This window comes from Kogia breviceps, chromosome 3 (assembly GCF_026419965.1).
Source record: "Kogia breviceps isolate mKogBre1 chromosome 3, mKogBre1 haplotype 1, whole genome shotgun sequence".
Taxonomy (NCBI): domain Eukaryota; kingdom Metazoa; phylum Chordata; class Mammalia; order Artiodactyla; family Physeteridae; genus Kogia; species Kogia breviceps.
Window position 1 is genome coordinate 184,797,813 of NC_081312.1, and position 18,392 is coordinate 184,816,204.

Below are 18,392 nucleotides of genomic sequence, written 5' to 3' on the forward strand. Positions count from 1 at the left end.
TCCAAAATTTGAAGAATGTTTATCGTAGTTCTTCCACTGAATAATTGGAACCCATTACACTTAGCGGGAAAGGATAGATAAAAGGGATGGTGTCATGATCCAGAGAGCACAAAGTACCCATATTCCATCAAATAAGGTAATTTCTGCTGCCCTGCCGATAAAGAGGCTGATTGAGGGCCAGCATGGTAACACCTGGCTAGTCGGCAGCCACAAATCGGAGGAACCCAAGGCCTGTCCAGTACTGGGCGGCTGCACATTTAAAGACTTGAAATAAACTTTCTCGGGAGCTGTTCCTAAAACGCGTGCAACTTCTAACAGTGCAAGAGGTATTCGGAGACTGCAGAGTTATAAGGACTTGGTCTCTAAGCACTTTCGGCATGACCCCAGCTGGTGTAAATGCAATAATTTCCTGACTTAATTGGATGAATTCATTTAGCGTAATCATGTCGTGAATATGCTTGTATGATGCCTTCGGCGCTGCTATTCATGCTTCTTATGTTACGGATGACGTGGTCAGCTTCCGTGTAGAGTTCAGAAACCAAAAGCAGCAGCCTGAGATGCGACGATGAGATTGTCCGTGTTTTAGGTTTTGCTTCTAGAGTGGCGCTAGTGTGGCCCTTGTGCTGTCCCCGTATTATGTTTGTCTTGGGTTTTTTTTTTTCTTCTGTTTAAAATTGTATTCCACCTTGATTGTGTCTGTTAAAAGTCACTTCGAACACTAAAGTCTTCAGCAGTAAAATCTGACAGCACAGTCACAGTCATATTTTCTCGCCTTGGATTAGGTTGTCTGTAACTATTGGCAAAAGCTCAGACGGAACCTTTTGAATTTGAAATGCTTTTTCATGCCCTCCCCCTCCCCCCCCCCCCCCCAGCGAGTTAAATTCGATCAAAGTCAGAAAGTTCGTAAAGGGCCATTTTAAGCAACAGTGACATGTTCTTGAGCAACAGCCTGGTGCAATGACGACATTCACATTTGCGATGTGTATCAGATTCTTCAAATAGTTTGGAGAAGATTTTTCTTTGGGTCTGTGGGATTCTTAAAATATATATTTTTTCAGACACTCCTCAACGCAGGAAGATTCCCGTCGCCGTGCTTTGTTTACCCCAGTGTCTCAGGCCACAGCTCTTTCTTCTACATTTAAAAAAAAAAAGTCATTTTTTTGGGGTCCCTTTAACATTTTCTGCTATTAAGATAGGAGATTTTAAGATCATCAAACCAATGAGGTATCTAATTTTTTGGAAAAAGCTTTATTTTCATTATTTTATTGGAAGCAGGAGAGCTGAAAATTGTTGCAAGTTTTAGAAATTGCTACAAAATTAGGTCCTCCCCCTGCTCTTCTAAAAAAGAAATAAATTCTTGTGGGAGGGCATGAATTAGTTATGTAACAGAAAGACCTCCTGAACAGTTCTTAGGAAGCATATGAGATATGCAAGACGACAGTGAACCTTTTGAGGCCACAGAGGCCCGCTTGGATATATTGTCACACACACGGGCACCACCTTCCCCCCAAGGCACGTAAACCTTACACTGTGAGTGTTTAAGTTCCAAGGGATAGAAACCAAAAATCTAAAAATGTGAGTATCCCTCAGCTGTGAGCAGTGATTGTGATTCCGTCTACTGGAACAAGCGTGCAGGCTCGTCTAAACTCTCACAGCAAAATAGAAACCGTCAGGTATTTGGTAATGTTTTGAAATGAGGTTTTATCCGGGCAAGACCAACATCTAAGACCCAAATTCTTTTCTTTGTAATTAACCACGTGAGGTCTGATCGCTCGACTCTTGAGAAAACTCAAATGCCATCTGAAAAGCAATATTAACCTGCAGTCAAGCCTAAAAGCACCTCTCCTGCATGAGGCATGTTTCTGTCTGTTCTACCAACGAGCTTCTGTTCAAAAGCAGCCCCTTCTGCTTTAGGAACGTCAGCAGCCTTTTTTAAGGAGAGCCAGAAAAGTGTAGAGAACTCAGTCGCTTCGAAACGTGAGGGAAATAAACCCCACCCAGTCTTGGATTGGGTTTATTTAGAAAAAGAGGCAAGTGGAAAAAAAAAAAAAAAAAAAAAGGAAATGTCTGGAAAGGTAGTGCCTCGTATAGCAGATGAGACAGAACAGTTTATACATAAAATAGTTGAGTTCCTTCCGCCTTTTAACGTATCTGAAGGCGTCTCCTCTCTCTCTGCAGACAGAGCACACCCCTCCTTATGACGTGGTCCCTTCTATGCGACCTGTGGTCCTGGTGGGCCCCTCTCTGAAGGGGTACGAGGTAGGTAGCTGCCCTCTGGAGTGCCCTTGACCTTGTATGCTGAGCTGCTTTGCAACTGCACCTCCCTCTCCTGACTCTTGAACTCAGAAAAGAGCTGGGGCGGTAAAGCGTGTTGTTTTCAAGCCACAGTGTACATTGCTACCTGTGCTGTTCTATTTTGTTTTCTTGGCTGTTGCCCTGCGAGCTACAGTTGACTCAGTCTGGAGAGAGAGTATCAAATGGAGAGTGACTGAAACCCCTTGCAATCTCATTCATTGTCACCCCGAGAGTGAGTTTGTGGAACTTTGTCTTTTTGATCGTTACTGTATCAGAGCTCAGCGACGGAAAACAGGGGCGACCTACATGCCACTTTTTCCCAGTGGAAAGCCCAGGTTTTCAACCATTCTTAAGGGTAGTAAAGTTGTTTTATCATAATTAGTAATATTGTACTGTCTCTTGTTGCCTACTCAATTGCAGGTCACAGATATGATGCAAAAAGCGTTGTTCGATTTTTTAAAACACAGATTCGAAGGGCGGTGAGTATTTCAGAATTCTGGGGTTTGTGGATTTTTGTTGTGAAGGTGATGAAACCTGGGTGGGCAGGCATGCGATCCCACGAGGAAACTCGCTTCTGAAGCCTCTGTGGTGACAAGGAAGAAAGTTCCGTTCAGTTCGATCCGATTCAGTCAATATTTGTCATATGTACTCGGCACATCCTCGGCTCCCTGTTCTTACGCCTGCATCCGTAAGCTGAACTTGGCCAAGCCCCTGCTGACGAATCTCGCCCTGAGTTCATGATCCACTGGCCCTCGATGCTGCCCAGAAATCATACTCTCTGCCTCTTCCACGCACTTTTCTACTCTTCTCAAAGGCGTTCACACCATTTCCTCGCTCATCAAACCCTTCTCCTCTCGAGCTCTCCCGGGAACTTGCTTCCTATTTCATTGAGAAAACAGAGGCAAACAGAGGAGACGGTCCAAGCGATGCCACCCCCACACCATCCCCCCTTGTGTATTTGCCTGAACGCTCTGCCTTTTCCGCTGCTCCCGTGAGCCATGAGCAGCCCCCTGCCTGTGTGCTCCATCCCATGTCCTCGTCCCCACACCCACACAGCTACCACAGCCCTCCCCTCTCTCCTCGGCAGTATTTCTCCTTCTAATGGAAACACCATCAGCCTATACAAATGGAGTTGTTAGCCCTTTGGCAAAATTGGACCTCGTATGCCCCTCTAGCTGTCCCGTTCTCCTTCTTTGCTTGATAGCAGCTCTCCTTGAACAAGCTGCGTGTGCTCGCTCTCTCCTGAGTCTCCCGAACCTACCCCAGTTACCTCCCCGTCACTTACCCCAAAGTAGTCACGTCAGATCACCAGTGACCTTCACGTTGATAAATCCAGGAGGGGGTCCTCATCAGCTCGGCAGAGGCTACTCCGTCCTCTCCGAAATACTTCCTTTGCTTGGTGTCTAGAGCCACACTGTTTTCCGGGTGTCTTCTGTCTGACTAGCAGCTCCGTGGTCTCCTTGGCTGGCTCTTCAGCAGCAGCTTGACACCTTGGAGAGCCCAGGGCTGAGCTCTTTGTCTCCTCTACCCACACTCCTTCCTTTGGTGACTCCATTCGATGTTGGACTTTTAAATTGCATCGCTTCGCTGGTCTCTCCTCTGAATCCCAGACCCGTACGTCCTACCGTCTGTGCGACCTCATCACTGAGGTGTCCCGTGGACTTCGGTTTGACCTCCCAGCTGCCCCCAGCCCCGACCTGCCCCCTTAGGTCTCCCTTCCTCTCCATCCATACCTCTTCGTCTCTCAGTCCCAGGACCTTCAGCCCTGGAACACGGACTCGGCCTCGACTGTTCTTTTCCCCTTACGTTCCACATCCAAATGCTGTTGTCTGTCTCTTCAAAACATATCAAGAATCTCCCCACTTCTCACGCATCCTCTGCTATCCGTTTGGTCTGAGACACCATCCTCTCCTCCCGAGATTAGTGCAATAAATAGCCTCCTAACTTGTATCCTCGCTTCCAGCTTTGCTTCCTTCAAGTCTGCTCTCAATGCACGACCCGGTCACAGTGTGAGCTGGATCTCATCACTCCTTTGTTCGGATCCATCAGGTGGCTTCTCTTTTCCTCAGTGAAAATCAAAGTCCTTCCAGTGGCCTACACGGCCCTGTGTGGTCTGACCGTCCACATCCCCACCCCCTCCTTATCTCTGACTGTATCTCATACTCCATTGCCCTTTGCTCATTCTCTTCCTGCCTCTTACTTCCCTGCTGTCCTGTGAGTGTTCCAGACAGTAGATGCATGCCCACCTCAGGGCCTTTGCACTTGCAGCTCCTGTGCTAGGAACTTTCCCTCAGATATTCTTCTTGGTATATGTGCGTGCGCACACACACAAATACACATTCTCTCTTCCTTCTCTTTTTCCCCGTAACTCTTTTACGAGTTTTATTTATTAATTTCCTTTGTTGTCATTCTCCCACAATTAGCATATCAGCTCCACGAGGCCAGGGGCTTTAATCTGTTTGGTGAACGGTGTTGTTCTCAAGGCCTAGAACAGTCCTCAGCGTGAACAGTGAGTGGATGGGTGTTGAAAGCATGTCTGCTAGAGGGACGCAGAGATGTTGAAGCCATTCACCATGTGTGCCTGTGAGGAGCTCATGTGTAAACCGTAAACTGAAACCTTGAGCAGTAAAATATCAAGTGAATGAAAAGACAGCTCGGCACGTATGTGGTCCAAAGGTACAAGCAGCATAAAGGGGAGAGGGATTAACTCTGACTTAGGGATGTCAGCATCCAGGAAGGGTTTCTAAGTGGTACCTAAGGTTTTACCAAGCGAGTTAGGAGGAGAAGGGCATGTCCAGTGGAGGGTCTAAAGTGTGTGCAGGCATCAAAGTGTGACACAGCATCCTGGAAGCCACCTAGAGGTCTTCAGGTGAAGTCCCTAGGGTAGGGGGTGACCAGCAACAAAGCCGGGCCCATCTTTAGTGTGTCATGCTAATCGGCTTGGACTTAATCCAGTCCAGCCCTTCAGCAGATGCTTCTTGAGCATATTCTATGAGGCAGGCATCGTGAGACGCAAAATCAGACGACAGCCTTGGCTTCGTGGAGTTTACTTAGGGTCTCTTGAAAGGAAGCCCTGAATCGAATAACCAGTGGGCACCATAGTAAAGGTTAAGCCAACTTCTGAAGCATCAAAGATAGGATTGGAGTCTAAAATGGAAACTTCCAAATTTAAACTAAGAATAGATTATCGGGGGCCTGGGAGCACAAAGAGCGAGGGTATACTTCTGTATTTTTAACGAGACAAGTTGGGTGCCTCTCTTCTCCACATTCCTTTTCTTCTCCAACCTGACAGTTACGGGTACAGTAGATGGCATCTGTAGGTTTCACCGTTCTTTTAGATTTCTCAGTTGAATACTTTCTTCCTTGACCACGCAGCCTCCTACAACTGTTTCTGATTTATGTTGACTTCTGGCCATGAGGTAGGAGACGGACAGGCCCCAGGCTGAGCAGCCGCAGTTGGTTGCCCGCTGCCCTTTGACAGAGCAAAGATGGTCACAAGCAAGACGACCGGCCAGAGACAACCCGGAAAGCTGCCCCCACATAAGCAACCTCAGCCACCCCAGCTGCACACACAGCTCAGGCCAAGCTCGCCCGTGTGCTCCTGCACACGCACTTTGCTTCTAACAAACACCGTCTCTTCGCTGAATTCTTTCTTCAAAGAAGACAAGGACCGAAGCCCTTCTTCCAGCTGTTCCGCAGCGGGAGTCAGGAGGGGAGGCGGGCAAAGAGGGAAACTTTTATAGCAGGATGAATATTGTCAGGCGTCAAGCAAAGGACTGAGGGAGACAGAAAACAAAAAATAGAATCTATGTTTCAAGAAAAAAATAGAATCTATGTTTCAAAAAAAAAAGACTTTAGAATCAAAGTCTACCTAACCAAATGCTCCTAATTAGATATTTTTGTTTTTCATAACTTTATGAAATATAATTTATTTCATGCCAGGAAACACAGCTTGGTCCTTGGACCTTTGGCTTGATCCAAGGCTATCAGGCTCTGGCCACGTATAAAAGGCATACCTCTAATCGGGCCCATGTAGAGCTTTCACCTCTTTATTCTTGACTTTGTCATTTATCACCATTTGGAATTGTCTACACAAGCGTGCTCATCCAGAAAATTCTGCTAGACTAGGCACTTTGCTTTCCGTGCCTGAGTTAACCCACTGCCCTTTTCTAAATGCCAAAGATGGGGAAATGAGATGGGGTCTCCTGACTTACCGCTTCTATTTCAACCTAAGTTTTGAACTTGGAAGATAGATTCCAGCCATAGGGTGTATCTTGGACCCGCGTTCTAAAGTATCAGCCGTCCAGATTGATTTCATTTAAGAAACAAACAAAGGCAATATCTCGATGTTGTTATCCGTCTTCTGTTTCTGGCCAGAAGTAATTTCCATATGGCTTTATGAGTGGATCTGCCCTGGCTCATCTGAACTCATAAAACTGGGGTCCAACACTCTAGACCTGTGATCGCCAATTAAAGATCCTCAAAGGAAGTTATAGGGTCCATAAGGGAGAACTTCAAAAAGCCGTGCAAAACTTTAACTTTTTTACTCAGGGCAAGACATCCAGAATTACTGAATCATTCAGTGTCTGCTTTTGGTCAGCCAGACAGCAACAGAGGGTGGAGATTCATCACAAGTATCAGGTGTGTCTAATTCTAAATAGACATGTAATTCTAGACGGGAAAAATGAATGACTCCTGAATTATCTACTAAATAAACAAAATACATTTTTTTAAAAAAAATGTCAAGCCCAAGAGGGAGAAAATAGGAAAGGAAGGGCTGGGGACGAGAAGATTCTTGACAGGAATTCTTTTCTGTCTGAAACCCGGTTAGGTTCCTTTGTGGAAGCCCTGGGGGGCTGTCAGAATCATGATCCTTGTTGTTAAAATAGCATTAAGTGTGTCAGGTCCAAGAAGAGATGACGAATCATTATCCTTTCTGTTATGTGCAGTAGAGGAGCCCATTTACAGTCGGATCCACCCTAAACAACTGTGTCATCCCGTGAACAAAGCAATCTTCCTGTTCACCTAGTAGCACGACAGGTAAATTAACAAGAAAATTGGGGGCGAGAAGGAAAGCCGCCATCAGTGATGAATTCGGTTGTCCTCTCCAGTGATTTTGAAAATGTCAGCTCTTGACACAGAAGCGTTCAGAATGCATACTGAATTCTGTAGGGATGGGTCCATGACCTTGTGTGAAGGAATCTTCCTGGAAATCAGTCATCCTGGAAAACATTACATCACTTTGTCAGGTGGGAAATGTACTTAGATGTGAGACAGCTTCTTCTAAACCGGTGGTTATCTACCCTGGCTGCATATTAGAATCATCTGCAGAGGTTTAAAAACAAAAACAAACAAACAAAAGAACCACCAAAGACTTATAGCCCACCTGTGACTAAGTGAAACACAGTGTCTAGGATGGAACTTCATGTAACTGTAAAATCTTTTCCGGCGACTTCGATACCCCATGAGGGTTGAGGACCGCTCCTCTACACTGAATTGTCCCCAGAATTTGGCCCGTAGGACTTTCAAGGTCTGCTTTTTGGCGGAACATCTAGTAATGACTTTTAAGGAGTTGCAGTGGAACCGTGGCTGTCTTCCACAGCCTGCAGAGCAAACCACGTAAGCAGTCTGGTTTCACTTGTGAGTGCCTCGGGAAGTCATAATGAAACTAAATACGTTTAGGTTGATGTGTTTAGTATCTCTTTTCTGGTTATCATTTTCTCCACGTTAAGTAATACTGTCATCAAAGTACAAGAAGCTTCATCAAATAGACTTACTTTTTATAAATAGGAGTCCCGCTCCGCGATAAAAAGGAATGAGCTATTGATACGCACAACATCATGGACGAATCCTCAGATCCATTATGCAAAGTGCAAGAGGCGCAGCTCAAAAGGCTACAGTGATGCTCTGGAAAAACCATAGGGATGCAAAACCATGGGGAAGGAAGAGAGCTCCGTGGTTGACAGGGGTTGGGTGGGGCCAGCGATGGAACTGTCCTGCGTCATGAATGTGACGGTGGATATAGGACTTTATGAACTGGCCCAAATTCAGGGACGTGTACACAGTAAAGGATGGATTTTACAGTATATAGATGAACAGATCTTTTTCTTTCTTTCTTTCTTTTTTGCAAAAGCCAGTAATTCCCTTTCCACACTTTACTGACTGTCCTGCTCTCAGAGGGCAACTAGCTTTAACTCTTAACTGTATCTTTTGGTATTTATTCCTCGCCTCTAAATCATGTGCTTCATCTGCTGCTTGACTGTTTTCACCGCTGGGCATTATCTCTGGGCCTCCTGCCGCGAACACTGTTCAGCTCTCTCGTGCGTATTCCTCCTTTCGCTCTCACATACACGCACCTGCATCCATCTCGTCCTTCAGTCTCCCAACAGTTAAATCATAATCTTGGCTGGTTCCGCATATTGGATGCATTATGACCATGTAAATAAAATTTCAATGAGCCATGTCGTATACTCACATTGCTTTTTTCTTGTGTGTTTTCTTTGTGGTTTCTGTGATTAATAATTTTTCTTTTTACACGTGCTTAATCTTCTGTGTATTTGGCACCAGTCAAGCCCCACATTCTTCCCTGGTTGTCTCAAGGTCCTCACGATATATTCATACACGTCCAGCAGGCCCTCAGCTGTGCCTTCTTGAACCTCTCTCTCCAGGAATGTTCTGTCCTGCTTGGCTCTGTGCTGAGCGCACATCTGTCATTCTGAGACATCTCTCCTCATTACCCTTGGGGATGCCTTTCACCTTCTTTTGGGGTGTGAACCCCCTTTTCCTAGATCCCTTGATCTCTTTCAAGGTTTATTCCCGTCGTTTCTGTCAAAAACATCCTCCAATAGTTTCCTTAGAAAGAGGACATTAAAACTTGTTGAGACCCTGAATGTCTTAAAGCACCTTTAATCAACCTTCCCATTTAATTGATAGTTAAAATAGTTACGGAATTCTGATTAGAACATTTTCCCCCAGAATTTTCCAGGATTTTTGCTCCACTGCCTTCTGTCTTCCATTGTTGCTGTGTTTTTCGTTTTGTTTTGTTTTCAGTTTTAACATTTTTTTATTGCAGTTGATTTACAGTGTTGTGTGAATTATTCTCGCTGTTGAGAAGTACAAGCATTTCCATTCCTGATGCTTTGTATGGGGCCTGCCTTTTCCTCTGGAAGCTTTGAGGGTTTTCTTTGTTCCCAGTGTCATGAAATTTATGTCTGGATATAGAAGCTTCATCCTTTGTGCTGGACTCCCCCTTTCCATTTGGAAAATCAAACTCTGACGTCTAGATTTTTTTTTTTTTTTTTTTTTTTTTTTACTTCTCTTGCGTTTTCTTTATTGTCTTTTTTCTGGAACTCTTGTGATTTGAAAGTTAAACCTCCTGGGTAATTCTCTACTTTTTATGCCTTTCTTCTCTGATTTGCCATCTGTTTGTCTTTTCTGTTTTACTCTTTAGCAGATTTCCTTAACTTTGTCTTCTAAGCCCCTCTTTTGAATTTTCATTTCTACTGTTATATTTTTACTTTCCAAAAACTCTTTCTTAGTCTGAGTCTTTAAACAGAAGTTTGTTCTAGTTTCGTAGATATAATCATCTCTTAGCTTTCAACTTTAGGTGTTAGTCATAGTTGATTTTTTTTTTTTTCTGTTTGTTTTGGTCTCTCATGTTAGAAGTTTCCCTAAGATGCCCAAGGAACACTGCTGTGCTTAAATTTAAGAACAGGGCATCAAAGAATCAACTGGAAATTCTGTGCTGATAGGTACAGCTTGTCCCCTTTGGGTCTCCCTGTAGGACAACCTCACTGGACAATCTACATAGGAAACCACCAAAGTCCTTTTCTTTGGGTTTTTTTCTGTTTGGTGCTCAGATTCCCCAGAGAAGAATCTTCCATTCTTGACACCTGGAGGATATAAACTTGGCTACCAAAATTCTAGGATGAGGAAGAGGGCTAGGGGCTCAACATTTAGCATCCTTTCTTCTCTCTGTTCCTGCTCTGTGTAGCATCCCCTGGTCAGATGCCCTCTGTTTTGTTGCCTGGAGAGACTAAACTTATGGTCTCACACCACACAGGAAAAGGATGGCCACATTGTGGCTTGATGTAGTGGAGGGGGGGTGGAGGGATCTACCTATGAAACAGACTTCTAACCAAATCTCTTCTTGTTAGTCCCCCCTTCACCTTCTTCTTCAGAGGTTTTGTGAGCCCTCTCTTTTGCTCTACACTTTCCCTACTGCTGGCTTTTTTATTTGGCTAAGTCTCCAGTCTAAGTCATCTACTCTTTCCAGCTCCCAGATTTTGTTGCTCTCATTTCGAGCCTGTCTACTGTCTGTCCCAGCACCCTCTGTGTCCTCTTCAGAACAGCCATCTTAACCTATAATCATTGTATTAATTTCTTTTCTTATTTATGACCCATACCTGCTACTAGACTCTCAGCACTGAGGAAGGCCTTGTTTTTCTTGTTCTTACTTATTCCTCATGGCTATCACAGCACCATACTGTGGGAGGGATTATAGCACAGGGCCTAAGAATATAGGGTCTCGGGAGTTCTGGGTTCAAATCCCAGCTTCACCACTTTTCGTAAATATATAGCCGTGGAGAAACAATCTACCTATGGGTCACTTTTTTTCATCAGCAAAAGTGGGAGGATATCCTCTCCGCTGAAGTTTTTGGAATGATGGGGCTTCCCTGGTGGTGCAGTGGTTAAGAATCCACCTGCCAATGTAGGAGACACGGTTTCAATCCCTGCCCCAGAAAGATCCCACACACCGCAGAGCAACTAAGCCTGTGCGCCACAACTACTGAGCCTGCGCTCTAGAGCCCGTGAGCCACAATTACTGAGCCCGTGAGCCACAACTACTGAAGCCCACGTGTCTAGAGCCCATGCTCTGCAACGAGAAGCCACGACAATGAGAAGCCCACGCACCACCACAAAGAGTAGCCCCCACTCGTTGCAACTAGAGAAAGCCCGCGCACTGCAACGAAGACCCAAGGCAGCCGAAAATAAAAACAAATAAATAAATAAATTTTTTTAAAAATTAAATAAATAAAGTGTTTGGCATGATTTAATGAGATAGTCTGGGTAATGAAATAATGCTGAGTGCATGCCTGGCACTTGATAAGCAACCAATAAATGCTAAGTTAGGTAGGTGCAGGATTTTTAAAAAATGAACGATTAAGTGCCCCATCGTTTTTTGGGTTGAAAATATGGTCATTGTGTATGTATGTGTGTGTGTGTGTGTGTGTGTGTGTGTACACACACATATATACATATATGTGTGTGTGTATATATATAATACTTGGATGAGTTCGGGGCATGCACTTCTGTCCCCTTTTATCCAGTGAATAACCTCAGAGTCCTCTGTTGCTTTTTCCCCAACAGGATTTCCATCACAAGGGTCACCGCTGACATCTCGCTGGCCAAACGCTCTGTCTTGAACAATCCCAGTAAACACGCCATAATAGAAAGATCCAACACAAGGTCAAGTTTAGGTAAGTGTGTGCATCGCCGATGAGCTGAAGCCGTTTAAACCCTTCTCTCCCGAGGCTGCTGGTGAGCAGACCTAACTAGATGATAATTCCATTTGTCATAGCGCAGAGACAATACAGACACGTGTCACAAGTAGCCACTGCTGCCGTCTTAGTGATTTCATGGTATGGAAGGATTTGTTCTGAAAGTTTTGAGTTAAAAATTCCACAGGCTGTCAGCATGAATGTTTTGGCTGTGGTCTGTTTTCACGAAAATGAGCTCTGGTGTCTGCAGACTCTAAAAACGCCTGGCTTTGCATCATTGTTACCACAAGCAACATCATCAGCCTCTTTAAGGCCCAGCTTCTGTTACCGAACCAAACTTGGGTCCCCTCGCCTGCATGCGGTGAAGCCAGTCTGCTGACACCAGGTTGAGGTAAAGGAAAGTACAGCATTTATTGCAGGGAGCCAAACAAGGAGAATGGGCAGCTCACGCTCCAAAGATCCAAACTCCCCAGTGGCTTCCAGGGAGGGGATTTTAAAGACGGTGTGAGGGAGGGGGCCCTGGGGTGGGTGAGCAGCTCATGCACAGTTCTTGGATGGGTTGTGGCATCAAGTTTCAAGCACCATCAACCTTCTGGTTCCAACCTTCTCGTTCTTGCTGTCAGCAGCTTTCATCTGGAGGGGGTCTGCTTCCTTCAAAACAACTCAGGGATGTGTGTCAGGCCTTTATCTTTCAGTGAACTGGGAGTTTGGTGACTCTGCTATGCGGTGGATTTATAGTCTAAATTGTTACCAGTTTTCCAGCCTAACAGCTATTCTTTGTTTTTACATCTTGACATTCCTAATTATTAACTCTTGAGCCAGCCTTTAGAGACTCAAGGCAGGCCTGGGAGACTAAAGCAAAAACCTTTGACTTCAGAGGACAGGGATATGGGGCTTGTATACAGTTTCATTTCTTCATCTAAACAGCAAAAGAGAGAGAGTAGTAACTAACTGTAGAATTATTAGAAGGATTAAACATAGTATGACTTCCATAAATAATGGCTATGATCCCAAATCCCTTAATACTTGAATTATATCAAGCATTATAATTGTATCATATTGATAGCAATATTTTTGTTTCATTTGTAAAAACAATTGGGAGATTTTAGTTAACATGTCTACAGGATTGTGTTTGAATGCTGTGTATTATCACGTACTAATTTGATCAAGTGAAAGAGCTTTGGCAACTATTTCATCTGTTTGGCACCTGCTTGAAGTTTTAGGTTAATCGCTGTTACACATGTCACTTACTGAGCATTCGGTTTCTATTCTTGTAAAGTAAATTTTTTCATGGTTGTGTGAGATCTTTGATCTTTGAGGGACTGGCTTTTAACGTCAAACTTTTTAGTTAACTCTGAATTATATTCTATAAAAAGTAGAGAAACTATTGAAAACAATAACCCTTATCTGTGATGAGTATAATACCTTATAGAACCCAGTTCTGTTCCCCCAGTAGCCCCTCTAACTAAACTTCAGTCATCAAGCTTTAGAAACCTATTTTGGGGGTGAGATCCTACACTTTGTTTATAGTGATCTCCTGTCCTTATCATCTGTGACCCTTAAAACTCTTTGTATGCGTTTTTGATGCTCACAGTAATAGTTGCAAAATGCTCGTTCCATTGTGTCAACTGATGAACGAAGTCAGGTAATTTGTTTAGACTCATCATTTGAATCAGTGGTGTCACGGGCTTGTGTTGGTTGCCAAGGCTTTTGTGAAACTACCAGCTGTATATGACCGTTCAAGACTCTTGCACTCCATAGTAGTGAGCACACGCTAGACAGTGACTATCATGCTGAAGTCAGGGAACAAAAAAGACGAAGGAGCTTGATAAGTCGTCAGCTCACTGACATGGAGGGTGACTGAGAAAGCTGTTTGTGCGCTGAGCTGCTTGCTGAAGAGCTAAGGCTGCAAGAAGGTGTAACCACCAAGAACAGCTTCTCCAAGGAGTGAAGTCCGAGCTGAGACCTAAAACGTGATAGGGTTTAAGCCAAGGAAAAAGGGCTAAAGAGTGGAGGGTATGATAGGGATTTCAAGAGCCACAGAGGCTTCTGGAAAACATGCGTGCTTTACTTTGACAGAGTGTATGGTTTAAAAAGAGAGAGGTGGGAGATGACACCAGAGAGATAAGGGGCGGGGACAGGGGTGGGGGATGTTAAGGAATTGGGGGCTCATCCTTAAGGCTCGACAGAACCATGACTAGATTTTAGGCATGTCTTCGTCCATCGACGAACACGTGGGAACCACCCGTGAGCTGGGCATCCCTGTGAGTGCCGGGGACACAGACGTGAAGGGGGCACACCCTCACGCTCATACAGCTCTCGTTCCACAGAGAAGGTGTGGACAGAAGCTAACAGAAGTAGCTGTGGACAGATAACAGTTAGAGATAGTCAGTCAGTGGTTGATGAGTCCTGGTAGAAGAAGCAGGTGGAGAGTCAGCTGAGGAGGAGGGTGTGATTTTATATGGGGAAGTCAGGTGAGGCCTCCCTGAGGAGGTGCCATTTTAGCAGAATCTTTTGTGTTGTGAATTCTTTACCCTTGCAGCTACCTGAGAAAAGAGAGAAGTTCTGGGCAGAGGAGTGATAGGTGCAAAGGCCCCGAGGTAGGAGTGTGTCTGATGGGTCGAAGGGGTAGCAGGGAAGCTGGTGTGACTGGAGTGGAATGATCGGGGGGGATGAGGTCAGAGAGTGGAGGGCCTGACCAGGTAGCACTTTTAGGCCTTTTACTGTGGATGTAATAGGAAGATGCAGGGAAGCAGAGAGGTGACATGAGGTGATGTACATTTTAGAAGGATCACTGACAGCACTGTGGAGAAGGGAAAGGAACAGGGCAGGAGTGAGGTGAGGGGAAATCAAGATTCTGTTGAAGCAGCTTCAGAGAGAATAGTGCACTCTGCACAGTAAAACTGGCACCTTTACAGGCTCACAGATACAAAGAACAAACTAGTGGTTACCAGTGGGGAGATGGAAGGGGGGAGGGGCAAGAGACGGGGAGGGGACTAAGAGTTAGTACAAACTATTAGGTATAAAATAAGCTTCAAGGGCTTCCCTGGTGGCGCAGTGGTTGAGAATCCGCCTGCCGATGTAGGGGATACGGGTTCGTGCCCCGGTCCGGGAAGATCCCACGTGCCGCGGAGCGGCTGGGCCCGTGAGCCATGGCCGCTGAGCCTGCGCGTCCGGAGCCTGTGCCCCGCAACGGGAGAGGCCACAACGGTGAGAGGCCCGCGTACCACAAAAAAAAAAAAAAAAAAAAAAAATAAGCTTCAAGGGTCTATTGTACAACACGGGGAATAGAGCCAATATTTTATAATAACTATAAATGGAGTTAACCTTTCAAAATTGTGAATCAACCTGTTGTACACCTGTAACTTACATAATATTGTACAGCAGCTATACTGCACTTTTTTAAAAGCGGTGCCTTTAGAAGAATCCCTACAGCAGGGTGGAGGTGGGACAAAGAGCTGGACAGGAGGTCGTCTAGGAGACTTGTCTTCATTCAAGTTAGAGAATAAGAGAGGCCTTAAATAAGACGGTGGCAGAGGGAAGGAGGAGGGTAGGGGTCGGGGAGGGGGATAAGGAAGATGACGGCTCCATTTGTACACGTGTTGGATTTGCAATATTATGGAACATCCAGATATCCAGCAGGAAATTGTACACACAGAGCCGGAACTCCACGGAGGGGACAGGGCTTAACATGCAGTGGATTCTCGGTATTCATGGGAGTTATGGTCTATGAAGTCACTGCAAACACTGAACTCGTGAATCCCGAGGCACTGCTTCCGGGGGAAGGCAGAGTTAGGTTCCTGCAAGCCTCTGGTCCCCACGTTTTCATCCACTGACCCGTACATCACTTGGTTGGATACATGTTTCTATTTAAAGACACCTGAATTGGTGGATATTGTTGATCCCTTAACATGGAACTCACAGCTACCAGCTCTATAAATCACGCCTGAATAAAGCTCAGCGAAGCTTTTTCTCCATGAGGCATATTTTAGCGTTCTTGCCGTCAGGAACACTTAGATGGTACTTCAGCCCTACATGTGGAGGTTGTTTTCAACAGTGAAATTTTTAAAAGGCACAAAAATGAGAAGAACCTAGTACTAAATGGACCACAAGAAGAACACAAGTTTATAGCATGAGAGCTGAAACCAGAGGGCAGAGCGTCAACTCGTTTGACCTCAGCTGAGAATGTGTGCATTGAGGGACTCCAGTGTTCTGCCTCCATGTGAATGAGTGTCCTGAATGACTGCAAAAGCCTTGGGAACAAGAAGAGCTGCCATGGACTTCCCTGGTGGCACAGTGGTTAAGAATCCACCTGCCAATGCAGGGGACGCGGGTTCGATCCCTGGTCCAGGAAGATCCCACATGCTGCAGAGCAACTAAGCCCGTGTGCCACAACTACTGAGCCTGCGTGCCACAACTACTGAAGCCCGCACGCCCAGAGCCCGTGCTCTGCAACGAGAAGCCACCGCAGTGAGAAGCACGCACACCGCAATGAAGAGTAGCCCCTGCTTGCCGCAACTAGAGAAAGCCCGCGTGCAGCAACAAAGACCCAACACAGCCCCCCCCCGCCCAAAAAAAAAGAGCTGCCAGAGCAGGACAGGGAAAACCATGGAAGAGAAGGGCCACAGTGAGGAGAGAGAAGGTTTAACGTTCCGGGTGCTACAGAAAGATCAAAGAAGACAACGACTGGCCATATCCATTGATTCTGCTGACAGAGAACTTCCATCCTTGACTTAGAGCTCTGCTCAAACAAAGCAGTGGGATTCAGAGGGCAGGGTCCTTAGACCATGTGGAAGGTGGCCTGGGGCCAGAGCCCAGAGGATGGGTAGGGGATCCACACAGGCATACGTGTCATCTGCTCTCCTAGGAAATGCAATATGCATGCGTGCTCTCTAATAGTTTCTAAAGAAGGGAAATGTGTTGTGTGTATTATATATTAACTAATTCTTTGTAAGTATGAGGATGTTTAGCTTTTCCTAGGGTAGTACAAGGAATACATGACTTTACAAAGAAAAACTACAGTGGTAGGAGAATGGTCAGAGGATTCTCTCTCCCCTGCCAGTAAAACATGTTAAATAACATGTTATGGGTGTTAGGTGGACCCTATAGGAAACATGTTCTAACTTTGTACAAAACTGATACTTTAGTGCTCCAGGTATGTAAGTATATGTGTAGATGCTTTTCGTTGAGACTGTGCATAGTTCTAAATGCTACCATTTTTCCTGTTTGCTGCTTTGTAAATTTTGCTGTCTTTATTTTATTCTTCTTGCTTTTCTTAAGTCTTTCCTATCCTTCTTATTGATTTTAAACTAGCAGTTATTAGTAGTCTTGAGTCCATTTCCCATCTCTAAAATGATACTATCAAGATATCTCTTAGGATTATTGTGAGACACACATGATACAGTTTGTGGTATGTAGTAGCAGATCAGTTTATGGTGGCTGTTATTATTGTTTTGTTTTGTTTTGTTTTTGTTTCATTTTGTTTGCGGTACACGGGCACCCCACTGCTGCAGCCCCTCCCGCTGCGGAGCGCAGGCCCAGCGGCCATGGCTCACGGGCCCAGCCGGTCAGCGGCACGTGGGATCCTCCTGGGCCGGGGCACGAACCCGTGTCCCCTGCGTCGGCAGGCAGACTCTCAACCACTGCGCCACCAGGGAAGCCTGGCTGTTATTATTAGTAGTTTTATTTCTAATTTTTCAAACACTGCATAGTTTATATAATTCTCTTATTTTTTATTCATTAACTAAAGTATATAAGATGTGAATTTAGATCTGATAAAAACTATATCTTAGAACTGAAAAATTTAATAACTAGTAAGTAAATAAGTAGCTAAATTAAAAAACAAACCTCAAGAATGGAGATGACAGAGGAAAGAGTCAATGACCTTTGAAAACAGATCAATTGAAATTATCCAATCTGAACAACAGAAAGATTGAAAATAATAACAAAAAAAGCCCCAGAAACCTGTGGGACAGTTCCAAAAAAATCCAGCATCCATGCCATCAAAGTACCAGAAGGAGAAGAGAAAGAGTGTGGGGCTGAAGATATACTCGAAGAAATAATGGCTTAGAACTTTACAAGCTTGGCAAAAGACATAAACCTACAGATTGAAGAAGGTGAGCTAACCTCAAATAGGAGAAACCCAAAGAACTCCATGCCTAGCCATGTCATAACTAACCACTGAAAACTAGCCAAAGGGGAAAAGTAAAAGTGAACAGAGAAAAATGACACATAACTGATGGGGAAACAATTCAAGCAACTGTCAGTTTCTCATCAGAAACCATGGAGAACAGAAGGACGTGGAACAATCTACTGAAAGTGGTGTCGACTCAGAATTGTATGCTCAGCAAAAAGATCCTTCAGGAATAAAGGAGAAATTAAGACACTGTCAGGTGATAGAATCCTAGAAGAATCTGCATTGCCAGCAGACCTGCTCTGTAAGAATTACCACTGGAAGTCCTAGAAAGAAATGGAATTATGTCAGAGGGCAACCTAAAAGATCATGAATGAAGTAACAGAAATGGTAACTGTCTGGGTAAATGTAATAAACTAGCCTAACTCTGTTGAGTTCTTTAAAATATGTTTGACAGTTCAAAG

General features: G+C 44.8%; 1 protein-coding gene across 9 annotated transcripts in view; it reads left to right on the forward strand.

Moving 5' to 3' along the window:
- The window catches only part of CACNB2 (calcium voltage-gated channel auxiliary subunit beta 2), a 422,888-nt gene that overhangs the window by 376,491 nt on the left and 28,005 nt on the right, over positions 1-18,392 (forward strand). For all 9 annotated transcript variants that reach the window (XM_067030501.1, XM_067030500.1, XM_067030504.1 and 6 more), the window contains 3 exons: positions 2,179-2,259; positions 2,716-2,774; positions 11,665-11,774. In XM_067030501.1, coding sequence (XP_066886602.1) covers positions 2,179-2,259; positions 2,716-2,774; positions 11,665-11,774 — 250 coding nt within the window. The remainder of the gene's footprint in view (positions 1-2,178; positions 2,260-2,715; positions 2,775-11,664; positions 11,775-18,392) is intronic.